Source organism: Culicoides brevitarsis, chromosome 2 (assembly GCF_036172545.1).
Source record: "Culicoides brevitarsis isolate CSIRO-B50_1 chromosome 2, AGI_CSIRO_Cbre_v1, whole genome shotgun sequence".
Taxonomy (NCBI): domain Eukaryota; kingdom Metazoa; phylum Arthropoda; class Insecta; order Diptera; family Ceratopogonidae; genus Culicoides; species Culicoides brevitarsis.
This window is the reverse complement of record NC_087086.1, coordinates 20735923-20761679: the sequence shown is the minus strand read 5'-3', so window position 1 is coordinate 20761679 and position 25757 is coordinate 20735923. Positions and strand designations below refer to the sequence as shown.

Genomic DNA, 25757 nt, shown 5'->3' with positions numbered 1-25757 from the left:
AAAAAATCTACAAAAAAAAGAACTTTAAAAACAAAAAAGAAGAGTAAAAACGGACATGAATGGATTGGAAAACTAACTTCAAGTGATGGAAAAGTGAGAGAGAAGGAGAGAAAATTTGGTGGTGAGAGAGTGCAATGGGAAAAGTGTCTCTCAATTATTTCTCTTCATATCCTTTTTACAAGTGATACATATCCTTCGTGTGTTTTCATTCTTCCTTGGTAGTTTATCTCTTGTTTGCGAGCGAGAAACAAGTCGAGAGTGCGTTGTCCGTGGCAAAATACAATACAACAGCAAAATTGAATCAAAATATCAAATGAAAAACATATTTTCGTGTAATTTCATGTGAAAAATCATTTATCACAGTCACGACGAAGCCCACGAAGGCATAACAAATTAACGAGAGAGTGACGTGAATAAAACAAGAATATCAGAAAATCATTAGCGAAAAAAGAAACGAATGAGGGAGAAAAAATCCCGGATATTTTAGGAACGTTCAAGACATCAATATTGCCTCATATTTCGCGTTTCGTTGCACACAGATTTTAAGCCCGTATATTTTCATCGTGGCGCACGGATTAAATGAAAAATTAATCTGCTGTTAAAAAACGACTCGTAGCGACAAAAACAGTGAAAACTTTTTAATAATGTATCAATTTCCTCGTGAATAAATAAAATAAAAAAACAAACAAAACAAGGCACACAAAAAAATAGCTATCGATTTGTGTGAGTCGCGAGTTGTTGAATTGTTTATTGTGACAATTCTGTCTCCAACTGTATTAATATTCATACATTTTGAGACAGTCACGCGTGTGTTCATTCAATTTTCGCTCGGGATTTTTATGTTCACATGCATATTACAGCTTGGCAATTATTATCATCATTATATTGTTTGCGTAATAAAAAGAGGAAAGCACACACACATGCATATGTCAACATCAGTGTGAATGTTAAAATTTAATATCTGATCCTTGTAGGAAGGAACATGGTAAGTATTTTACGTCGTTTCCAAGAAAAATGACGCGTTGTAATTTCTTTCTGTTTCCGTTTCACCATAAAACAAAAATACAACCCTAATTTTCTCTAAAATGTGCCATCAACACATAAAAAAGTAGCATCGTGTAATTTATCTCTCAATTTATCCCCGATTTTTAAATAAATTGTTTTCATTTCCGCTTTTGAAAAATTTAATTAATAATTTGAATAAAAGCAATGTTTTCAATTAAATCATTTTTCATCCGCAAGACACCTCCGCAAACCATTAAACATTCAATAATAATCATAATAATTAATTTCTAGTGAGGCATGGAGTTCAACTTTTGCAATCGAGTCAAACTTTAGAAAATCAAATTATGGATTTCCATGAATTTGTTTCTAAATTATACACATTGCTCTTAATTCTAATCCACATGATGAATTTACATTTAACTAAAGAGCAGAATTGAGGTTTTATGAGAAAATACGATTGTTGGTATTTTATTAAACAGAATGTGCCGTGTTGAGGATGTGAATGAAATTTCATTGGATTTGGTTAGAAAATGTGGTCGGGTGTATTTTATTTATTTTAAAATTATAAAAGGGATTTCTGTGTGGGAAGGTAACTGTTGCGACTGTTGCTTTGCATGTGAAATATCCATAAATATCAAATGGCTGTGCATTAACCTTAATTGTAGTCAAAGTTAACTAACGGTCGAACGCAAAATCGTGGGTATGAAGGTGCAAAAAAATTATTTGCCCATTTTACCAGAACTTTTATACACTATTAAAATCCATGTTTTGCAACCAAAAATATCCACGAGATACTATAAAAGTTTCCGAAACTCGTGTTTGATAAAAATAATTATTTTCTTTGTTTTTTGAATACATCTGGCATTCATGATTTTTTTTGCAGTAAAAAACAAGTTTTTTTTTATTATTTTTTTTTTGATTTGTTTAAAATTACAGAGACATAAAATATTTGATAAAAAAAATAAATAATAAGATCTCAAAAAATTATCATTTTTTATATTTTTTTATGCTTTTAAAGTTGATTTATTATGGAAATGATATAACTTTTATAACTTAAAAAAAATGAAAAATGTTTTTTGAACAATTCGCACATTTTTAAAATTGGATTTAAAAATTTGGAAAAACTCGATAAATTTTCAGTTTTTTTTTATTTTTTGGAAAGTCAGAATGGGTGCATTCAAGATCACTCATCGCTTCCATCATGATTTTTTTACCGCATTCAATGAAAAAAAAATGATATAACATATTTAAAAAAATTATCCGTTGGAAATTTTTCATCCGTTGGAAAATGTTTGGAAAACTTTTCGGAAAATTCATGGAAAATCTTGAAAAATTTTAAAATTTTAAAATGTTCAGGGGAGTCTCGCGAGTAACATGAAAAGTGAAAATTGATGAAAATTTTCGGGAAAACTCGGAAAATTCATGGAAAATCGGAAAATCTTGAAAAATTTCAAAATTTTAAAATGTTCAGGGGAGTCTCGCGAGTAACATGGAAAGTGAAAATTGATGAAAATTTTCGGGAAAACTCGGAAAATTCATGGAAAATCGGAAAATCTTGAAAAATTTCAAAATTTTAAAATGTTCAGGGGAGTCTCGCGAGTAACATGGAAAGTGAAAAATGATGAAAATTTTCGGGAAAACTCGGAAAATTCATGGAAAATCGGAAAATCTAGAAAAATTTCAAAATTTTAAAATGTTCAGGGGAGTCTCGCGAGTAACATGAAAATTTCAGAAAATCTTGAAAAATTTCAAAATTTTTTTCGCGAAACATGATGATGAAAATTTTTCGGAAAATTCATGGAAAATCGGAAAATCTTGAAAAATTTCAAAATTTTAAAATGTTGAAAGTCAGAATATCACCTTCATTTGACCTTTTTCGTAATTTTGGTTATTCAATTTTAATAAAAAATTTAAAAATTAAAGAAAAGTTGAGAAATGTTGAAAAAAAAAAACTTTAAAAATTTTGTAACTAAAATTTTGAAATTTTTCGCGCGTTTCTCGAACATAATTTGGCTTGAGAGACACAGATTTTTTATAAATTACGTGCTCATAGATGCCAAAAATCATCAATATCATTTAGGCGTTGTTATTCTTGTTAAATCTCGGATATTTTTCTTCATTTCGATGTTTTTTTGCGCTATTTCCTCGTGCCATACAAATGATATTTATTTATTTTTCTACAAATGAATAAAGCAATAGAGTTGTAAATAATAAACAAGCGTTTTCCGTATGAAACGAAGTGACGAGAGCGTGTTTCTGGTTTCCTTTTCATGAAAAAGCTTCGAGCGAAATTCAGTTTATTGTTCATTTTATTGCATCTATTGTTGAAAAATAACGATTTTTATGACGATTTGTCAAACAGACGAATTTCCAAGGAATTTCACTTCATTTCTTCATGAAAAACATCATGATGAAGCTCAAATAAAGCAAAATAAATAACAATATGATATCACGATAAGATAAATGAGCTTGACCTTGTTAACTCTTAAATTAAATGGTATTATCACAACTCTCTTTTTTCTTGTTCATTTAATGTTGTGCTTGCGACCGAGCTTAGCTGTTGATAAAAAGATCGACTTTTCATTTTGCTCAACAATTTTTTTTTTATTATTTTTTTACACCCGAATTTGATTTCGTTGAAAATTTGACAGAAGAAAAGAAAGAAAAAAATAAATTAAATTTTCTAATTTTGATGAAAAAGGACGTTGATTATTGCTGTTTATTATTATGGTGATGACGACAGCTTCGCGACGATGGCAACAACAGGTGTTGGAGCTGTATAAATAACAAACAAAAAATTAATGGAATTATTTTTTTGTTAGTCTCTCTTTTTTTTATAACTCCAAACTTCATCAATGGAAACATTTTAATGATTTCTCGGAAATCTTTATTGAGCAACTTTTCGGAAAAAATACTTACATTCAGCGCGTGTTTAAAAAAAACTCAATTGATGTCGTGGATCACGTGTCTTGGAAAAGTTTTTTTTTTTGACCAATGTAAGAAAAAAAAATCACAAGTGCTGGAACGTGATACGATATCTTGGATACATAACAAAAAGAATTTTTTTTTTGAAATATTTTTCATTGTACCTTTTTTCTCTTGGTTGGATTATGATAACGATATGATAAGTACACCACCAATCTATATAAAAAAGTTCAAGACGAGAAGAAGAGGAGAAAAAGCAACGAAAGAGGAATAATAAGAGGAAAAAAATTTAATTTCATAGTTATATTAGAAAAAGTAACTTTGTTACGTACATTCCTTGATGATACATCATCAACGTAATAAAAAAAAATACGAAGACAGATTCGCACAAGGATGAAAAAGTAATTGGTAACTAGTGGAGACGACCGGTTGATTTCCAATGTCATGGCACGTGAAATATGTCAGATGCGAGAAAAGTGAAGAGGGTACATAATGAACACACATGACACTAACGAGCTATTCCGCGTCAGATTGTGTCAGCATCAGATTTTTTATTTATTATTTTTACGATTAAGCTTAGAAATTACATGCCACGTTTTGAAGTGCAAGGCATTATTTTAAAAAAAAATATTTTTACATTTACATTTGGGAGAGAAAAAAAAGTTGAAAAAACAAAAAATTATTTATTAAGAATTTACGCAAGATTTAAGTAACATGTTGGAAAAGTAGAAAATCATGTTGAGATTTCAGACTTGTGATGAGTTTTCAGAAACTTACACTTCACTTGTTTTAAATGTGCACTATAAAAAATGTATGTCTCGCGAGTCAAAATATTCGCGATATAAATATGTTTGAGACATGAAAATATTTTAGAGGTAAAAATTTTAAGAGCTAAGCCTCGAGTTTTGTAAATTTAGCGAGACACCAGTTTGTTATAGTGTGAAAAAAATACTTAACTTGTAATGAGCTAAAAAATAGTCTGAATATGTTTTGTTGAACACAAAACCTCGTTCAGCAATATTTTTACTTGGAACGCATTAAAACATAAATGAAGGAAAAATGTTAAGTAAAACTTAAACAAGAAACCTCCTCTAACGACTAATTACTTTATTGTTGTTGCTTGCATAATAAATATTTTATGAACATTTCTATTACGTTATCCTTCCTTATTATTTATTTATCCTTATGATAAAGAATGATAAATTACCATAAATGAAAAATCTTTTTTTTTTGTTATCGTTCCAGATTCATTTTGGCTCGTTTGCATCTGATGAATCGATATTTTATCGTGATATTGAGTTTCCAAGGGATCATCACGCAAAACTCGTAGACATCAAGAACATCCGTCATCAGCATGGTCGTCACCACAAAATAGACGAACAATTATTAAAATTTTTATTTGCCAAATACGTCGCCATTTACAAAAAAGAGTATTTAATGAGCCGTTATTCAAATGAGTGTGGTGGTGTCTCTTCATCCCTTCCACCTCCGTTGCCGCCACCGCCGCTGCCTCCACTCGATGTCGACAACAAAGCACCGAGAAAATGCGAAATACGAACCGAGTACTACAACGACTTCGACGTCTGTCTGAAGGAATATTACAGTCGATCACATTCCAATTTGACAAGCACTGACGCAGATGCCGACGACGAATTGAGACGAACACCGAAAAAGAGTGACAAGAAACAACGTAAATTACTGGGAAAACAAGATTACAAAAGACGGTCGAGTTGGAATGAGATCTCGAAACGAGAAAAGGACAAACCGGAGTATTACAAAGTTTACACCATCTCCTCGGATGAACACGAAGTGGCGTATAGCAAAGCCAAGGAAGATGAGGATGCACGAACACCCACAAACGAATTCACCGCTTTTAATGACGACAGTCTCGGGATCGACACAACTATCGTTAACTTCGATAGAATTGTTGAAATTTTTCCGAGGTAACTAATTTGTCTGTTTACATAATACAGAAAACTTCTCAACGGTACGCCACATCTTTTTTAATAATAGATAGAGTCAAGTCAATGCTATTAGTGTCAAATGACTTCCTATTATTCAGTAAAATGTTTCTATGTGAGTTTCTGCCCTACGGACAAAAAACTAGTGAGATTGAACCCCAAAGAGATTAATTGACCTCTAAAGTGAATTAAAGTATCACTTAATCGATTAATTTAACTCTTTAAAGAATTCTTCTGATTCCTTTTAGTTTTTATCATCTCTAGTCCTAAATCTTTTCAAGCAGTTAATTTAAGGTGTCGGATACAATTGGGGACTTTTTGACCCCCACCCCCTCTCTATTCGAAAATGGTCAGAAATTAATGATCCCCCCTTATTTACGAGTACTTTTTGAACCCCCCCCCCTTCCCTGCTTTGATAAATATATACCCCTTCGTTTAAATTCTACGGAAATTCAGTCACCCCCACCCCCTCGTAACCTCCAACGTTGTGAATTGATGGCGGCTTGCAGGGAATAAACTTTTTGAGGCTGACAATGGTCTAAAAGGGGTCAAATAAATTTCTCAAAGTATCGGAATGATTCAGTTAAGGTTAGACAAATTTAACTTCTAAAGATTCAGGTTAAGGAATCAATTTCGCCCATTTTTTGTCCGTAGGGTGTGTGCAATGACAACGTAGTTCTAAGCAGGAAATAAATATAAACTAATTATATTTACTCCCGAGGATGTTTTCAGACGAATTACTTTTCTCTTATTACTTGGAATATGCCGCGCGCACTAGATGTGTGGGCTGAGATATTATTCTCCGCATATAAATACAAGAAAAAAAGTTTTATTTTTGATTCTTGTTAAAGGTATATATTTTCCTTCCTCGCATTTGAGCGAGCAAAATAAAATGCGGCGAAGATGTGTTGACGTCAATCAATCAATCAGGCTCTTTTCAGGGTTTTTTTTCTGCTGTCTTCTCCGTAGACTTTGCTATTTTAAGACTAAGACACATTTAATGAGAAAAGTTTTGGTATTTAAATGAGTTCACCTTTGTGGCGCTACTTCATTGTTGTAATGAATTTAAACTTCAGTTTAATACACTTTTGACGAGGAGGAGGCGAAAGACGAGCTCAATTAAAATTAAATTAACGTACACGTTGTACTTTTCGACCTCTAAACATGCTCAGTGGCGAGAAAAGTATCGGGTAATATTGCCTCAATAGCATTGCCTTGCATGTAATTTTCCTTCGGTTTCCTTTTGAACGTGTCAAACAGCTAAAAATCACGAAAATTAAAGTCTCGTACGTTGACACTTGTTCGCCATGCAAAATTTTTGTAGGGCTTCCCTGTAAATTGGAACTACATGAACGCGTCATCAGGTAGAGCAATAGGAAAAATTGTCCACTGCCACATTAGTCATAGTTTTAGTCGTGTCATTAGTGGACGTTTTATTTATTTTACTTTTAATTTTTCCAATTTGAAACGTTTTGTGCAATCTAAACGCTGGATTAATTGCATTTTTTCTACAAAAAAAAACTTTTTTTTAGATTCGAGATGACCGTCACTTGTCCAGGAGTGGATAGCAATAATTTATCCAATTTCGGTACGTATAGTTGATTGATCGATTTCCTTAACAATATTGCCACGTTGTTGGAAGCAAGCGTTTATTTTAATTAGAAGTTCTCGTTAAAAAAAAAGTTGATTGCAATCAAATTATTAATTCCGAGAAGTGATTTTAGCCAGACACGACTTTGTATAAATATTTCAGTGCGAAAAATTATGTAGACAACGTTCGTTATTAAATTAAAGTTGCGAGAGTGTATATTAATCGAATTATCATAACAGTTATTTCATTATTTGTTCGTAGAAAATTGATAAGTTTTTCCGAGTTAGTTTTCTTTTCGTTTTGTTTTTGTGATTTTTTGATGCGAAAATAGGTCAATCAGGTAGAAATTCAATTTCATAAGTAGATTGAAGGAGATTTCTTTTCTAAATTATTTTTTTTTTCATCAAAGATTTGTTTTTGTATTTGAAGAACTTCTAAATTAAATCTTAAAAACAAAGCAAATTGAAAAATATTTCCAACTTATCTGATAATTTAATCTTTTCAATTCATTTTTTCTCTTTCATTTTTCATTCCACTGAAAAAAAAATGTTGAAATCATACAAATTACCGTAATTTCTAATCTTCGTTCTTTCTTTTCTTCTACTTTCTATATAAATTCGCCCTTTTTCAATCACACTCGCAAAAATGTAAATATAAAATATTTTAACGCCTGAACAAATTGATAATAATTGCATGCAATATTAAAGAAGATTCAGATTCTGCATGGGGTAACGAGCGGGAAGTTACGCTAGTACGTCAAGGAAAAACCTCATTCGGGATCAGTATTGTCGGAGGCAAGGTAAGTTGAACTATATTTAATTTGTACAAAAACACATTCCGTGAATTATTAATTACTGGGCATTCAATGAGAGACGAGAGAAATCGATAACAATTTACACACGTGCATCGTGTCGTTTGCAGTGCTGCAAAAATAAAGGGGATTGTCTCGTTTAATAACAATAATAATAATTCTTCAATTGAGCGGAATTTCCTTATGAATTATGTTTTTTTTATCATTCCGATGTAGGTCAACGTTGGCGACTCTGTTGTCTCTGGTATTTTCATAAAGAATGTCATCGACAACAGTCCTGCCGATGCATGTGGACAGTTGAAAATTGGCGATCGTATCTTGGTGGTGGATGGAACAGACATTCGTGACTCGACGCATGAAGCGGCCGTAGAGACAATCAAGAAGGCAGGTGATTGCCTCAAGTTAATTGTGCAAAGTTTGAACAAGGGCGGCAGTAGTAATGAAAATGGCGGATTTGATTTCATCAAGAAGGGTCCGCCGCCCGTGACGCCAAGCAAGACACCAGATTCAGAGTTGATTCAGCCGGGATTGAGTGGCAGCAATAGTCGCGGGAATTTGTTGACTGTCAATGGTGGCGATGGAGATGATATTAGCATACGGTCCAAGACACCAAATGTTCAAACAGGTAAGTCAATTTTAAAAATTTAAGCGACTTAAAATTTATTTTATACTTTTTCCCAAATTTTTTTTGGAATAAAAAGAATACAATTTTTTTAATTTTTTTTTTCATAAAAAATTACTGATTTGTAAATTTTCTAAATAATTTGTAAAGTTAAAAAGTGAGATAAAAATTAATTTTTAATGATATTACTCTAATATTTTTGAAAAAAAATCTAAATTAATTAAAAAAATATTAAAATTTAAAAATAAGAAAAATAAAAATTAAATTAAAAATAAAGTTTACTACCTAAGTACCTAATCTTTAAATTAAATTTTTAAATTTAAATTTTTGAAAAAATATGAAAATTTCCAAAAATTATTATTTTTGATAATTTTTTTTATTTTTTTTTTTAAGGACAAATTTTTAAAAATATAAAACGGCTCAAATCTTAAAAATATTTTTTAAAAAATGTTTAAATTTCAGAGTCCGAAGGCTCGGATTCAGATGACGACGAAGATACGCGAGACTTGGAAGGTCGCACGCACTCCAAAGGTGGCATGGAAATTGACAGAGCGTCAGCAGCATTCATTAAACGTAGTAAAGATGAAATTGACGCTGACCCGGAAGAGGAAGATGTCTTCGGTTACACAATGAGTGAGTAGCATTTTTAACTACCGTATTATTATAATTCACATTAAAACAAAAAGTTACACACATGTACGATAAAATAAAAAAGAGGGAGAGAAAAAAGCAAGTCCTTTAAAAAATACGCTTCAAGTGACATGAAAACATTTAAAATGTCTTTCTACATCACACGTTGCTGTCTGTCGTTTCGTTGTCTCCTTCGCTACAAATGCTGTCTGTCGCAAACGTATGCGCCTTTTTTTATATCGTTCTGTTACTTCATGTGTGTTGGCAATGATGATGAAAGTTGATGATGATGATGAGTTATTCATGAAAATGTGAGACGATAATGACGAAGAAACGCATTAAAGGGTCATTATAGACGCATGACAAAATACTACACTGAATTTGTGTCGCAGTTGATATTCCAAGAGTGTCTCTGTCAGCATTGAACAAACTGTCTTGTTGGGATCAAAGGAAATTTTGCGAAACTTTTGAGTGTTCTTTCTAGCAGACATAAAAGTTTGAGTATGAATAACGGGAAATCTTATTTTTTCTACAACAACGGCGAATAACAAAAAAAAGTCCCAAGCGATTTACTTCATTAAAAGAATCAAGTTTACCTTTCCACTTTTGCCGTATTTTGGGACTTTGGTCTCCCCGACCGTCTTCGGCATGTACCTACCCTTAACAATTGAATTATGTTTGATTAACTTTTATTGATATCTGTCGGTAATTTATGATTTAAACATAATACAATAAATATCTGTGAGCCATAAAAAAATGAAAGGAAAAAACCGTAAACACGAACTGAGTGTGGAGATGTCTGGTACATTTGTATATGAATGAAATTCTTTGATATACGTATCATCTGATATCGAGTTTGCTCTCTTGTATAGCAAATTGAGCAGATGTTTTTGTTTAGAAAGAGAGAAAATGTGAGTGAAAGTACAGAGCGTTATAATTTATTTAAATTGTTTATTGAAAAAAATATATTTTTTTAAAATAAAAAACTAAAACTTTGATTAAATTAAATAATAAGTTAATTAGTAATAAAATTAAATTTTAATGATATTTTTTTAATATTTTTATTTTAAATATTTTTTAATAATTAATTTAAATTAATAATAATTAATAATCAAAAATTTTCTTAATAATAAATTTATTTTCTAAATTATTTTTTTTTAAATTTTATATTTTAATTTAAAAAAAAATAATGTTTAATTTAATAATTAATTTAATTTAATTTTTATAAATATAATTTTTTAACATTTAAAAACAAGTAAATCTTCAATTTATTTTTATTTTAACGGAAAATAATTCTCCCGTTCTTTCGCTCATTAACTTTTTGTTCTCTGAGAGTCCTTGGCATACATGCCACACATTGTCCGCCACTTTTTCATCACCCTGTTCAAGCAGTAAATAGAGAAAACTGTGAAAATAATGAATGAAGCGCAAGATCAGACTCTCAAATTTTTCTTTTTTTTTTTTTGCTGTCTGCCATGACATACAAACACACATTGCACACACGAAAAATTGAGAACATTTCTGTAGTTTTCGACATTTTATGATGTTAGTACGTTTTGACAGTCTCTTTAAACTGCACACAAAAATTATATGTTCTTCAGTAATCAGTTTTTTAATGTGTGTATAACTAATATAATCTATACTACAAAGACATATAATAAAAAAAACTTTTTTTTATTAAATAAATAAAATTAACAAAAATATATTCTTATATTTTGACGTGGAAAAGGACCTTTTTCACAAAGAAAAACTGACAATTTCAGTTGGATTTTGTTGTTATTGATGTTTGATGTGAAATTTCTCGTTGTTCGGAAAAGAAAAAGAATCATTAATTTTTAAAAGCAACAAAAAAAAATGAGAAATAACAAAAGTGTATGAAAAAAATTAAAAATAAAATATATCAAAAAACGTACAAATTGTCAAAATAATGAAAAGTGATCAAAATTTATAAAAGTTGAGACCAAAAAAGATTTTTGCTCTGTAAATAAAAGTGTAGTAGTGTCGTAAATTTAATGTTTATCAAGTACATTTTGAAACAATCATCACAAAAGTAAATTTCAATGTGAAATTTGTCTCTTACAATTAGCAAAGTGCTGTGAAAATTTTCTTCTTTAAAGTGCCGAGAATTTTTGTGTCGTCGTCGACGATGTCTTCTTGTTATCAATGGTGTGTGCCCCAAGTATGTGATGTGTATCTGTTTTTTTTTTGTGAGTTGTTGTTGTTGCTCTGTGTATTATTCGCCATATAATAAAGTACAAGAGAAGAACTTACATACGAGATACACAAAATAACAACCAGAGTCAGACAAGCGAGTACATCTCGACATTTCAATATTGCGGAATTTGTGTATCTTCTTTCTCTTGGGTGTGTGTATGTGCGTCGAGTCTGTGGCGATAAGTGTGTTTCATGCGTTTCTCTACGTACACAGCGATGAGTTAAAATTAAAGAGAAATTTTTGTGAATTGCGCGCGCCTACTCCTCATGGACTGCTTGTGACTAACTTTAATGATAAAATCAGAGAAATGGGCTCCAAATTTGCGGTTACAAGAAATCGTCAAGTTTTTTGTCTCGCGATTTTTTGTGTCGCACTTTGACGAGGAAATTCATGAGCTTCGTTGCTGACAAAAAATTACCCCGAAAATTGTGGTTTCTTATTGATTTCTTTCGAAATAATACAATTTTCTATTGTTTCGTGTGTATTGTAAGGACTCGCATTGTACCATTGTTTCGATTTTATAAATTTCTGTCAGTTACGTGCGACACGAAATATTTTGACAAATCTTAATCAGTTGAGACAATTGCTTTTTGTTCGCGCCACTGTCAAGAGTTTTCGATTATTTTTTCAATAAATTGCGTGCTACGAACTAAGCTGCACCGAACAATGAACGATTAATATTATTTTCTGTTCCTGACAATAAATCGTCGTTGTTCTTGTTTTGAGGCAAGTTGGAAATTTACACTCTAGGTCATGTATCTGCAACTGATGTTTATCTCAGAATTGTTTCATTTTTCATTCAACAAAAACACAAAAAAAAATGATTTATACAGCAACAACGAAAAACAATTAAAATGATAAATAAAGTAAAGTATTGTTGAATGTCAAACTTGAGTATCACATATTTGTCGAAAAGTGACATTTATGATCTCCGTTCTCGAGTTTGTTAAATAACGCACTGACGCTTTACAATTTTCTAAATGCGCTTCAGTTTTTGCTCTAATGTAAATAAAACGTCGTTTATGATCGAGAAACATTTTGTTTACATTCAAAAATCATGTTGAAGAATTTTGAATGGGTTTCAATGTAAATATAATTATGGCAAAATTGAGGAATTTTGAGGGAAAATGTCTATGATGTATCGGTTTGAGTTTTGCAAATGTTATTTATGGTAAAATGTAAACAAAGGACTAACACACAAAATTTATGTATTGCAAATAGTTTTAGTTTATTTCGCATGTATATAGGTAAACATTTGCGATGACCACATTTTTCGATTCATTTCGTTTGATTTTTCAAAATGCACTGTTTTTAGCAGTTTTGAGTGAACATCTGTTTGTACTAAATATCTGTTCGATGAAGTAAGAATAGTGTAAAAATTCAACTAGAATCGGCTTAATTTACTGATTTTTTTTGTTACCTGTTCCGGTTTTCTCGAAAAAATTAACAGAGAAAATTAAAATAATTAGTAAAAAGGAAAGTTTTTGACATTTCTTTAATCCTTTTTTGATGAAAACCATTTTTGGTTTGAATAATCACGAAAAGTGACCTTAATTTGCTTGACAAACTACTTTTTTTTTATTAAAATTTAGATGATGGTCAGAATATAGTAAAAAATTAAGTCAATTGATTGAAATTACTTTTTTTTTTCAAAATTTTTATTTTGAGATATTTTAAAAAATTAAAAAAAAAAAAAAAATCATAGCTTCAAATTTGAAAAAATTAAATTTTTAAATATTTTTTAATTAATTTAATAATATTTAATCTAAAATAAATTTAATTTTTTTATAAATTTATAATATCTTTTTCCTCATGCGACATAAAATGATGTAGTAAAATTTATTCGCTTAATTTCTAGAATTGCACGAAATATTTATAAAAGAAACTTAAAATAATCGTATATTGTCCATCAATTTAATAATTTTATTTTGGTTTGTAAATCAACCTTTTTCGGGTTTTAAGATTAGAATCTGGACTTATCTTACAGGGACAGTTCGTATTCTTTACAAAAGTTTCCAATCGTTTTAAATGTTTAATGCTCGAGTTATGTATTTTAATAAAAAAAAAAATCACAGAAAAAAAAATAAAAAAAACTTTTTATAATAGTATTCTTGAAATTTTCTCGTTATTTTTTTCATTTGCCGGCAAATACTTGACCTAAAAATAAATTCTCGAGCTTCACTAAGTAGTAGACCCCTTGTCTCAAATATTTACTGCACATTTTTTATAGCTCGTAAATCCTGTCTACATATATTTGCTGTAAAATAGGTCGACCTATTTTCGATCGACTAGATAACCACGTGCTTTTCCTCCCCATTTACCGAACGAAACGATCAAAAACAATTCACGAGGAAAAAAACCTTTCATGTTTTTTTCTGGTATTTTTGCATGCTTTTTTAATGTTCTTTTCACGTGTATATTTTTAGTCCGACTCGTTCTTTTATTTTAATAGCGACACAAAAAAGGGTAGTTATTTCCTTTCCGGTCGAATATTGATTGTTATTATTATTTGCAATATTACGGAAGGTTATACATAGCGCCTTTTTTGTAGCTTATTCAGCATTTCTTCAGTTCATTTATGCCGATGATGATGATGATGTTGATGATAATAAGTAACAGTTTCTTATGCATGACTGAAACTTTTGAAAACTAGGGTTATAATGTGAATAAATATAGAAAAATATATTTTTAGTAAGGCAGGCTGGCAATCATAATAATGAAAATAAAGCGTTTTAGATCGCTGAATGATATGAGAGACGATGATGGAAGAGAAATAGTACATAATATGTGGTTTTTTCTATAGGTGTATGATACTACATTTAAAAATGATAAAAAAAAATACTTTTAGGTTTCCTATTTATGGACTGGCAATAATTTCGGTATAATTTATTTCTGAATTAAAATATTCAATTTTAATGTTGGATAAAATTCAATCAATCCTAGAAGAAATTTAATCCAACATATAAATTGAACATTTTTAATTAGAAATAATTTATACCGAATTTACTTCCAGCCCTTTTAAAAAAAATGCGAATAAATATGATAAAAACTGAGCCATGGAGACGTCTGGTACCTTCTTACCCAATAATTACTTTTAAGGTCATTCATTAAAACACTCAAAATGCACCAAATGGTCTCTCGTTCTCGCTAATATACGTCTAATAATGGCTTAATTTTGCATGATAATGGATTTTCTAACCGAAACACATAGCCGCGATCCTAATCTTCTTAATTTAATCTCGGGTCGTCCGATGGTTTTCTGCTCGATACAACATAATTTGGATCCATCCCATAATTTTACAAGGGTACAAACCGCCGTCGTTGTCGTCGTCATGTTAAATGTCAATAAGTGGATGGATAATAAAGAACGGTTTTTAATAGGCCAAACAGACCAAAACAAATTGATTTTTTAAAAGAGTCATTAAAAATAATCTTGCCGACAATCAATGTGGTTGTTTTCTTTTTTTATTTTTGCTTACTTTCTCTCATTGTGTTGCTCTTTAGAGTAAGAAGGTCATTCATTATTTTTATGTTGTTTTTTTTACTACTGCCATCAACGATGATGTCTGGCGCGTTCTTGTAACATTTCATCTTGATTGCATTACATCATCGCACCGAAGAAAATCCAGTTCAATAAGTGAACGATTCAGCATTAATAACAATAATAAACCATCAATCAATCATTTCCACTTCCGTTAATTTATTTTTTTCCTCTTTCTCTCGTTTTGCACATAAACATTTGTCCAGAATGTTGTTGCCTCCCATAAAAGTTATCTTATTGCCTCAGTTTTGGCAAAAATTTGAAAAATCAATATTTTTTATGATACTTCCATTCAATAAATTTCCAACCCTACTCAAGTCACGAATGACGAACGACGTCAACGACATACCTCTTCCCATGCCGCGCCATGCGACGTATAATTTAAAAAATTGAGTAAAATTGTAACTAAACCGCACATACACACCGCGAGTCACTAAAAGACGTAGAGAAAAGTTTTAACAAGCAAAAGTGGTATTCACTTTATAAATTTTATTTTATTTTATTATTTCAAAATTGCACACAAAAATTTCAATGGAATCGTTTCAATTCATTTGAATTGACATGCAGCTGTAATCATTTTAAATATAAAATTGAAAAAAAAAGCATAATAGACATTGAACGTCTGTCTCTCTTTCTGTTTGTGGGAAAGAGTACGCGGTGTGAATAAAACCACGACCAAAGCGATCTCAAATTACTGCATCAATATGTTATAATTCAATTTTTAGTTGTGTGGCAGAGAGGCTCGTTCGTGCCTCGTTTGCAACTATTGCCACCACTGCGATTGTCATTATTATATTGGATGCTATTAAAGTTATACTTGTGCTTGATTGAAGATCTGTGTGAAAATATTATATCGTTAGTTCGATGGTTGAATGGATGGATGGTTGGGGGCCGTTTGAAAAGTTTGTTTCTATTAATTTAAACGATTAAATTTAATAATTATTTTTATTTTTGTCAGAGTTTAAAGAAAAAATTAGGAAAAAATAAAAAATAACCTTTAAAAGTTACAGTCCGCATAAAAACGATAAAAAATTATGAGAACTGGATTTAAAAAGATATTTATAAAAATTAATTAAGTCACGTGACTTAAATTAAATAAATAAAATCATTGTGGCCGTTGTTCCTTTCAACTTTAACTTAAATTAAATAATATAAAACTTAATCTGCTTCAAGCAAAAAAGTTACAAAATGCCATAAAACAATAATTATTTTTAATTTTTTTATCTCCCCCTGATGTGACTAACATTCAAATAATTAAATTTAGTCGCCTTATCCGAATTTGTCGAAAAATTCAGGAGGGAGATAAACATAATTAGTAATTTTTTGACATCTATAAATTTTTTCAATGCCCAATACTGACATCATTTCAATACATTTATAATTTTTTTTGAATGTATTTCCAGCTAAACATGTAACAATAAAAATCAATTTTGAAAAGATTAGTTAATTGACGCATTAATTGAAGTATTTTTAATAAAAAAAAATCCATAAAAGTTACTTGTCTGTAACGATACAAAAATGTAAAAATGTTAAAGACCTTTAAAAACACTCAGTATTTAATTTTAAATGAAAAAAATTGGGCATGAGACCAAAATCAATATTTTATTTTATTTAAAAAATTTTATTATTTCATTTTTTAAATAATTGAAAAATTAAAATAATAAAATTTAAATCGTCTTATTTATTATTGAAAACTATTTGCATTAATTTTCCATTCCACCATTCCCAAGATGTTACCATTGAAATTGTCTCAAATGACAGTCCGTACATTTTCTCTCGATGCAAATTCTAATTGACAATGAGAGTTGTTTAATCTGATTAATTGCAGTGTGCTACTCGAACGTGAATTGTGTGATGTATCTTAATTTTATTAATAGTAATAATTTAATTGTTTGAATCGATTTGTTGGATGAAATTGTTAACGTAGTGCGGTGATTGATTAATTAACGTAAAGAGCACTTGTTTCCTTATAAGTTTTGATCGCTCCTTCATGTGGCAACCACTCACATAAAAACTTCTTTTATATAGTTATCAACAATGCACTTAACGTAAAATGTGAATTTTAATAATATAAAAAGTTAAATACAAAAAAAAAGAACCTTAATAAAGTTTTATAACGTAACAACTAAACAAAGAAAAAAAAAATTAACTAATAATAAATTAAATATATCATGTGTGGTTTATACGAAAACAGTTGAGAATATGACTAGAATGGAGGCCGTAACGGAGGAGGAGGAAATTGAAGGTTTGAAAATCTAATTTCAGTGTCAAAAGATGTTTTTCATGTAGCACGAAATTTATTATTACGCATGATAAAATTATTATAACATAATTATTTTAATACACTTTTTCTGTTTATTAAAGTTTTACGAACGCATGAACTAATAGTACTTAGTAGAAAGTTTGTCTTGTGCCTTGTTTTGTTTGGTTCACCTTTTTTTTCGCTGGTTCTTAGTAAGAATCACAACACACACTTTGAGTGAGTAAATACTATTATTATTTTATTGAGAGTCATAATTTAAGTGTTAATGGACATTTTATAGGGAAGAGAGTGCTTTTTTGGTGTTGAACCGCAATAAAATAGAGAACACTTTTCTTTTATGTTAATGTGAAAATGTTTTCTTTTCGCTGGCCTCATCTCGATGACTTTTACGAAGGTAATAAATATTGCAAGATAAGGTGCGAACGGGTATAACTAACAAGGGATTAATTTTACGGCATTGCGGAAATTTTTGTTGAGAATTTTTCATTTTATTTTTTTTCTGACTATTTTTTCCGAGTTTGTTTTTTTTTCAAATTTATATTTCTTTTTACGGTCACATACCGGAAAATCTTCTTAATATTTGTCTTATAAACTCTTCATTTATTCATCACAACTGTCATATTTTCTGTTGATGCTATCCAATGACTAGGAAAGATGTTTTGTCGCCATTATTATAAATTCTTAACATTTTCAATCCCCATTTTCTAAGGACTTTTCGCCAGGGTTGAAAACACTTTTGACTTTTACTTGATATTTTTGGTTTACTGGAGCTCCAAATGAGACTTAAAAATAAAAGAAGCCAAAATAAATTTATTTAATGTAAAAACCATAATTTTTAACTCAAAAAATATTTTGGCGCCAAAATTCTTAAAAATCTCGAATTTTAAAAACTAGACTGAGAGGCTAATTTTTTTGCGAAAAAAATTTTAGTTTAACATTAGAGACAGCTTAACCTAAACTTTCATTTTAACTTATTAAATCCCAAGAAAAAATACAAAAAACAATTCCGACCCTGATTTTTTTGCTTCGAACACAAACACTCGAAAGCTGACATGAACACCAGTGAGCGAGTGTGTGTGTCACAAGAGAAGTTTAGTTTTGATGTTGTTTTGTATGAGCTGAAGATGACAAGCATTGGATATGAATGCCAGCGAAAAAGAAAGGGAGAATAAGAAAGATGTATGAATGAGGTCTTTAGTAAGTCAAATAATATTTGTTCATAATATGTAAAGTATGTCGTAAGCCGTAAGCGTTTTTTTGCAATATATATATATTTTTTTTATTATTTATTGTGAATATGAGCTGTCTATTCCAGACTCGACTAACAATGAATCCTACTAGCATGTTACAATTTTTGCATTTTTCTCGACAGGAACGGATATTGTGACGAAAAAAATGAATAAACTTAACGATTGACTCTTGTTCTTTTTTGTTCGTTCCCATTTGTTAAGTTTTGTGGTAATTTAACATAGCGAATATTTAATAAAAACTCAATCCTTACAATAAATTAACTTATTTGTTTTAAAATAAGTTTTGAAGATTATTATTATTTTTGAGATTAAAATATTTAGCCAAATTAGTTTTATATTTCTATTAGTAATTAATTAAAAAATTAAAATTTTGTGACAAGGGTAAAACGCTTTCTTAGGTCAAAACTTCACAAAATTAGTCACAGAACTTGGAATTTTCGCTACCGAAAAATAAAACAAAAATCAATTAAACACACTCGTTTATGTGAAATTACTACAAAACTTCGTGAGTGGGTCTGTTAATAATTTTGAATGCTTAGCATGTTTTTTTATTTAGTTCGACCACTGCATTATGATAAAGTCACGATAGGATCTGCATGAAATTTAGTTAATTAACTTTAGAACAACAAAAAAAAATAATATTCTCTTTTCATTTTCCAATCTATTAGATAAAATTAAAAAACGTTATGGTACCTTGGGACAAGTACTCTGTTACTCAATTAACCGTGGAACTAATAGTAGTATAGGAATTTCGTTAGCCGGTCATCGGGACCGCAATAAAATGGCATGTTTCGTAGCTGGTATTAATCCTAAGGGAGTTGCAAAGCAATGTGATCTAGAAGTGGGCGATGAAATTTTAGAGGTAAGTTTGTCATGTCATCATCGATAAAAAAAATTATTCATTTTTTTTCATTTTTTTTAAGGTTAATGGAATAGTATTACATGGAAGATGTCACTTGAATGCATCAGCAATTATCAAAGGTCTGCCGGGGCCAGTGCTGAAAATGATTGTTTTAAGGTGAATATCATCCCCTCGACACTGGACATTCTTCGAAATAATTTTTTTCCGATATAATTTCCGCGACAAGTGCAAAAAATGGTCATTAAATACACCTTTTGCACACAATTCCTACAATAATAATAACATAATATTCAATAACGCAGAGAGAGAAAAAAACTTTTGGAACAACATCTGTTCACCTTCACAATTCGCTCTTATCTTTTTCTATAATCCGAACAATGATATTAAACGGAGATGATGACACATTTTGAGTGGAGCTGTACAATCACGAAAAAAATGTGGTTTGTCTCTTCCCGTCTGAGTGGCACACAGTAAAATACGCTTTTATCTGTCTAATCATGCAATTGCGACACCTTCAACGTCTATTATTATCTTATTATCTCCAAGACATTGACGAAAAAATAATTTTTTAGAGATTTAATAATAAATTATTTAATAAGTTTGTGCTTTAAAATTTTAAATATATATGGTCGTACATGTGGTACACAGACCACAGAAGTTTTTATTATTATTTTTGTATTATCAGCTCAAGTTTTTTTTTCATGTTCCCATAACTCGCTTCGCCACAGCCAATATGCGCATCGTGTAGTTATAGTGTGACTTATCATCGTGCACGTTAGATTTGTTGATTTTTTTTGTGCCTATATATTCTGGTGAAAAAAGCCGTAACACACATTTGTCTCATTTTGCACGACAACAACTACGGAGAGGTACGCGCGCGACAAATGTTGATAGTGCTGAAAATTTAATTAATACGATACGATACACGTTCGGATTGTTGTCTTACAATAAATAATGATCGGACAGTGTTATTCAAGTCTTCGGATGGCGTCTCCACTCCTTCGGAAAAGCAACAGGCAAGTGTCTTCGCATGACAAATAAAGATTAAAATTAAAGATTTCGCTCGAAAAGTTCATAAAGTGCCAACGATAAGCGCCGTTAAACGCGTTGCTGCCTCAAACAAACGAAAATTTTGTTTAATTGTCAATTTGGCAGGCGAAATATTAAATATAAAGTTTTATGGTGCGGACATAAAATTTGAGTCTCTCGTAAAATATCAATTAAAGCTGCGTCGCACAACCCCTCGCAGCCGGTTGAAGATCCCTTGCATGTCGTCCGTGTACGACACAAGACGAGATAAAATGCATACTCTCTTTGTGTAGCACACCGCAGTAGACCAAAAGATTCGTGAGTGGCTAAACACATAAACTTATTTGTGTTTCACATCTCTCAGCAGTACGAATATTTTTGTTGTTATTTATTTATTTAGTTTTTTTTTCGTGTTTGCCATGAGCAGCAGCAGCGACGAAACATAACAACAATATCTCATCACACATGTGTGTATTTTATTTAATTTATGAGTAATGTAGCTTTCGTGGGAAAACTCATATTCAGTTTTGATAAAATGTAAATTTACAAAAACAAAAAAAAAAACAATAATAATAATAAAAATGGATAAATAAAACAAAAAGGCGTGAACTGGAAAAAATTGTGCGAATAACATAACATAACAACGATAATAATCGTAGAATAATGTCCAGTGTTCGAAGCAAGAAAACAAATAAATTTAAATGTATTTCTAACATAATTGCCTTTTTCCAATATGATCCATTGACGCATGGTGCTCGTAGACGGAAAGCTGCTGTCGATGATTTAGCTGTTAAACCTGTTACACAATTTCCAGTGGAAATTGATAATGAGGTAAGAATCGTGTCCCCGCCGAATACATTATCTCTGGTGCATTTCATTCTGAAAATCCCAAAATTACGTTTACTTGAAAAATTGAGTAGTTTTGTGTAAAAAAAAACAGAAAATACTTTTGTTCTGACGGAAAAAAATGTTGATCTGAAAAATAAGAAAAATTATATTTTAATTCAAAAATGACAATTCTTTCTAGGGATCCAAAAATATTTTAGATATAAATTTTTTTACAAGTAATAAACAAATTAATTATTCTTAAATTGGCTTAGTTTTTTATATTTTCAAGAAATTTTACGAATTTAAATTTCCCCATTTTTTCTTTAAAAATTCAGAATTTTTTCATAAATTTCTCGGGAACTTTTGCGATAATTTTTTTTCGTAAAAAAATTACATCACACGAAAAAAAAAAGAATTTTGGATAACAATATTTGAAAAAATTATAAAATTTCACCCGACAAAAATTTCTGAAAAATTTTGATTTTTAAATTTTTTTTTTCACTAGAAAAAAAACTACTTCTGTTTGTTTTCTTGTGAATATCAAATTTCTCTAATAAAAACGTACCATTTTGACAGAAATTTCAAGAATAATTAGCGTCACGTGTATTTTACAATAAAAAATGTTTAAAACTGAAAAAAATCTGATTTCTTAGAATGAAACGCACCATCTGTCACTGTGTAGTAATTTAATTGAGTGCTTTCGGAATAATGATGATAAAATTGTTTTGTTTACTTTTTGCTACAGGATATTTTTGCGTCATTTAAAAACGTGCATACCGTAACAGTGAAAAAGGTAAGGATTTTTTAGTTTTCTCTTGACATTTCAACCAACTTTTTATCGGTGCTCTGTGCTAATTTATAATTTAAAGGACCCTGAAAAGACAATTTAATAAAAAATGGCAGAGGAAGGTCATTCCTAATTTAAAATATTGTAGCTTTAAGCAAAAAATAAAACTTTTCAAATAACTTTAAATTTGAAAGAACTTCCTCCATTCGTTACATTTGGAAACTTTCCAACACAATCCGCAAAATTTGTCATCTGAATCGTACACAAACTCCTTTGCCATAATTCACTCTTCAACGAAAATACCGTCCGTGTCCTTATTTGCAAAATAAAAAAAATAATAGAAATCTATTTCCATATAGATTTTTTATTGTTATTATTTTATTTAAACTTTTTTTTTTCAATTTTTGTCATTCAAATCTTTCGTAGGGTAACCAAAGTCTGGGGATTATGATTATTGAGGGAAAACATGCAGAAGTGGGCCAAGGAATATTTATATCAGACATTCAAGAAGGATCGAATGCTGAAAAGGTAATGTTGCACAAATTTTATGCAATATTTATTTTATTTGCAATTTTTTGTTTGTAGGCCGGCTTAAATATTGGTGACATGATTTTGGCAGTTAACAAAGATTCGTTGCTTGGATGCAATTACGAAACGGTAAGTTAGTTCTTTAATTTGATTTTTTTTTTTTAGCAAAATTTAAAAATATTAAAATTTTAATAATTTTAGGCTGCTTCAATGCTGAAGAAAACCGAAGGTCTCGTGACACTCACCGTCTGCAATCCAAACAAGAAGGGTGAGGGTGAAAAACCGTCTGCCGACGGCGCCGAATCTAAAAGCAATAGTATTATCTCAACAAAGTCCGAGGCGAAAGGACCAAGTAGACCGATAACGCCAAAACCGCAACCATCGCCAGCCAAAGAGCACCATGCCGATCCATCAACTGCCGAGATTCACGCAAACGAAAATGCAACAATTGAAATAGTGACTGAGAAAAAACCTTTAGGTGTTGTTGTAGTTGGTGGTAATGATACTTTAGTTACGGTGAGTTATTTTTTTCCCATCATTTATCGGAATGGATTGTTTTATTTATCGTTTTTTTATGGAATAAAAAATAGACTGGCGCCGTTATAGTTGACATTTTGCCCGATAGTGTGGCTGCCAAAGATAATAGACTGAAACCATTTGATCAAATACTAGAAATTAATGGACAAAAAATAACACCAGATCTGAATGGGGAACAAGTTCAAAGAGCTGTGAAACAATTACAACAAAAAGTGAGTTGAATATTTCTAGTTTTTCACAATTTTAACATGTATCACTTTTTTTTATCAGTTCCGACTAATTATTCACCGTTCTGAGCCAATAGAGACCGAAACTCTCGAAATTGAGTTGTTCAAGAAGCCGGGAAAGAACCTTGGCGTTGGATTTACTGTTGGCAACCCACTCGGAATCGTACTCTCGTCTATCGTAAGTCGCTTTTTTATTATTGTGGCACGACTCTTTTGCTAATATTTCACTTTTATACAAACAAACAGATAAAAGATGGTATTGTTGAAGCAGATGGTCGTTTACAAAAAGGTGATATTGTAACGCATGTCAATTCAGAGAGTATAAGCAATAAGCCATTTGATGAATGCAGTACAATACTAAAGACCGTGCAAGGTCGAGTGGTTCTTAAAATATTACGTGCGAGACCAAATAAGCGAATGTTGAATTAATTTTCTCTGCCTTTCGCAAATCATTTAACGGCAACATTGTTTGAAATATTTCTCGGAAGGAGTACCGAAATGAGAACAATTTTTGTCATCATTTTTGTACGCCTCACACAAAGTGTTAACGCATGGTACATTATATTTTCAAACAAACATTAGAAGTAAATCGTTAAACCCGAATACGGCTGATGTACGGTAGATACTTTACATCAGTCTGGATTGTAAACAAAAATATTATTATAAAAATTCTAAAAATATAAAATTTCGACTACTAAAAGAATATGTTTTTACAACAAAAAAAAATATATATATATATGATAAAATTACATAAAAGCAGTTACCTTCTAAAATGAAAAAAAAAATTATGAACGAATCTTTTGTAGAGGAATAGAGAACGAAAACCCAAATTCCTATATTTTTAAATTTAAGTTAATATTTTCGTGTACTTAAAAACAATATTTTCTCATAAAAATTTTATATAAATAACAAAATAAAAACTAACTTGCACTCAGTACCTTTTATGAATTATTGTTAATGTGAATGTATAGGAAAAACAAAAAAACATTTTATCGATACAAGTTTTCTTAAATGTGTATATCGACCAATAAAAATAGACTTTTTCCGTGAAAATTTGTTAATTTTTTAAAAAAATACTTAAATTAAATTAATTATCTATATCCCTGATCAATGTTTGACGTCCGCTACGTGTCTTCATAAATAAAAAAAATGGAAATAGAAAAGCGTTAAATTAGTAGTTAAAAATGTATAAAAAAAAGAATCTAAAATGGCATAGAAAATATATAACTTGAGTAATTAAACGTTATAAAAATTTGATCACAAACAAACAACAAAATCGGGTTTTTATCCGACTTTTAAATATAAATACAAACTTAAAGATATATACATTTGTAGGAACAAAAAGAGATTGATTGTATTGACATTAAGAATGAAAATATTAATTGATCTTGGTTGTATGTGGAAACTGTTTTTATTTCTTCCCTTTTTCTATAATATTTAATAGTAGATAAATTAAATTATATAAAATATAATAATGCCATTAATTAATACAAAGTATATAGAAATGGTGTGTAACACACAAAACAAAAAAGATCCTATATAAAAAAAACTAAATGTATTTATGAAACAAAAATAATAATAATAATATAATAAATATAGATCGGTATTTTAATGAACAATTACATATTTTATATACGTGTGACTGTGAATAGACCACTTTCTATTATAAAATAAAAGAAAAAAATGGAAAAAGCCAGACACACATCGGTACACACTTTTAAATTATTATTAAAAAAAATTATAAATAATAAAATAGGAAAACCATCTCTTATAAATACAAAAATTACTTAATATGTACCGAAAAATATATTCTTCATGCTATTTTTTGTTTTACATAATATATATATAAAAAAAAGTAGAACAATTAAATAATTAAAATCCAAAAATAAATGTGATTATAAATATATATTAAAAACTAAATATTATATACGAGATTATTATGAAAGGTAAAAAAATCTTAATCATAGAGAAATTATATAATAAACTATACTAAAATGAAACCAAAAATCATATGAATCCCTCTTTGAGATTTGAATTAATTACACTGATATATTATAAAGTGATTGAATAAACAAAATTTAAGTATATAAATATTTTTTTTATTGAATTCTATACTTACTTCAACAATGATGATATTTTGAAGTC

The 25757-nt window shown here is 29.9% G+C and overlaps 1 protein-coding gene across 4 annotated transcripts; it reads left to right on the top strand.

Moving 5' to 3' along the window:
* The first annotated feature begins 5453 nt into the window (after positions 1-5453).
* Positions 5454-25647, top strand: LOC134830757 (inactivation-no-after-potential D protein). Of its 4 annotated transcripts, none has more exons than XM_063844331.1 (16): positions 5454-5873; positions 7424-7479; positions 8193-8281; positions 8510-8918; positions 9378-9548; positions 17496-17546; positions 19483-19676; positions 19738-19832; positions 21467-21536; positions 22279-22326; positions 22747-22848; positions 22906-22977; positions 23050-23364; positions 23439-23597; positions 23656-23790; positions 23859-25647. In XM_063844331.1, the coding sequence occupies exons 2-16, from the start codon at positions 7431-7433 to the stop codon at positions 24039-24041; spliced, it is 2142 nt and encodes a 713-aa protein (XP_063700401.1). In that variant the 5' UTR covers positions 5454-5873; positions 7424-7430; the 3' UTR covers positions 24042-25647. The 4 variants fall into 4 exon arrangements, with proteins under 4 accessions (XP_063700401.1, XP_063700400.1, XP_063700403.1 ...); XM_063844330.1 differs by having other exon boundaries at positions 8190-8281; XM_063844333.1 differs by lacking the exons at positions 5454-5873; positions 17496-17546 and having other exon boundaries at positions 7317-7479; positions 8190-8281.
* Positions 25648-25757: the final 110 nt, after the last annotated feature.

What these genes read in the sequence shown, in the direction of transcription:
- LOC134830757 (XM_063844330.1), top strand. Translation starts at nt 7,431, where the DNA reads ATGACCGTCACTTGTCCAGGAGTGGATAGCAATAATTTATCCAATTTC. An exon ending in CTGAAAATGATTGTTTTAAG is followed by an intron (nt 19,833 to 21,466) that starts GTGAATATCATC and finishes TGGTGCTCGTAG; the next exon opens with ACGGAAAGCTGCTGTCGATG. An exon ending in CAGTGGAAATTGATAATGAG is followed by an intron (nt 21,537 to 22,278) that starts GTAAGAATCGTG and finishes TTTTTGCTACAG; the next exon opens with GATATTTTTGCGTCATTTAA.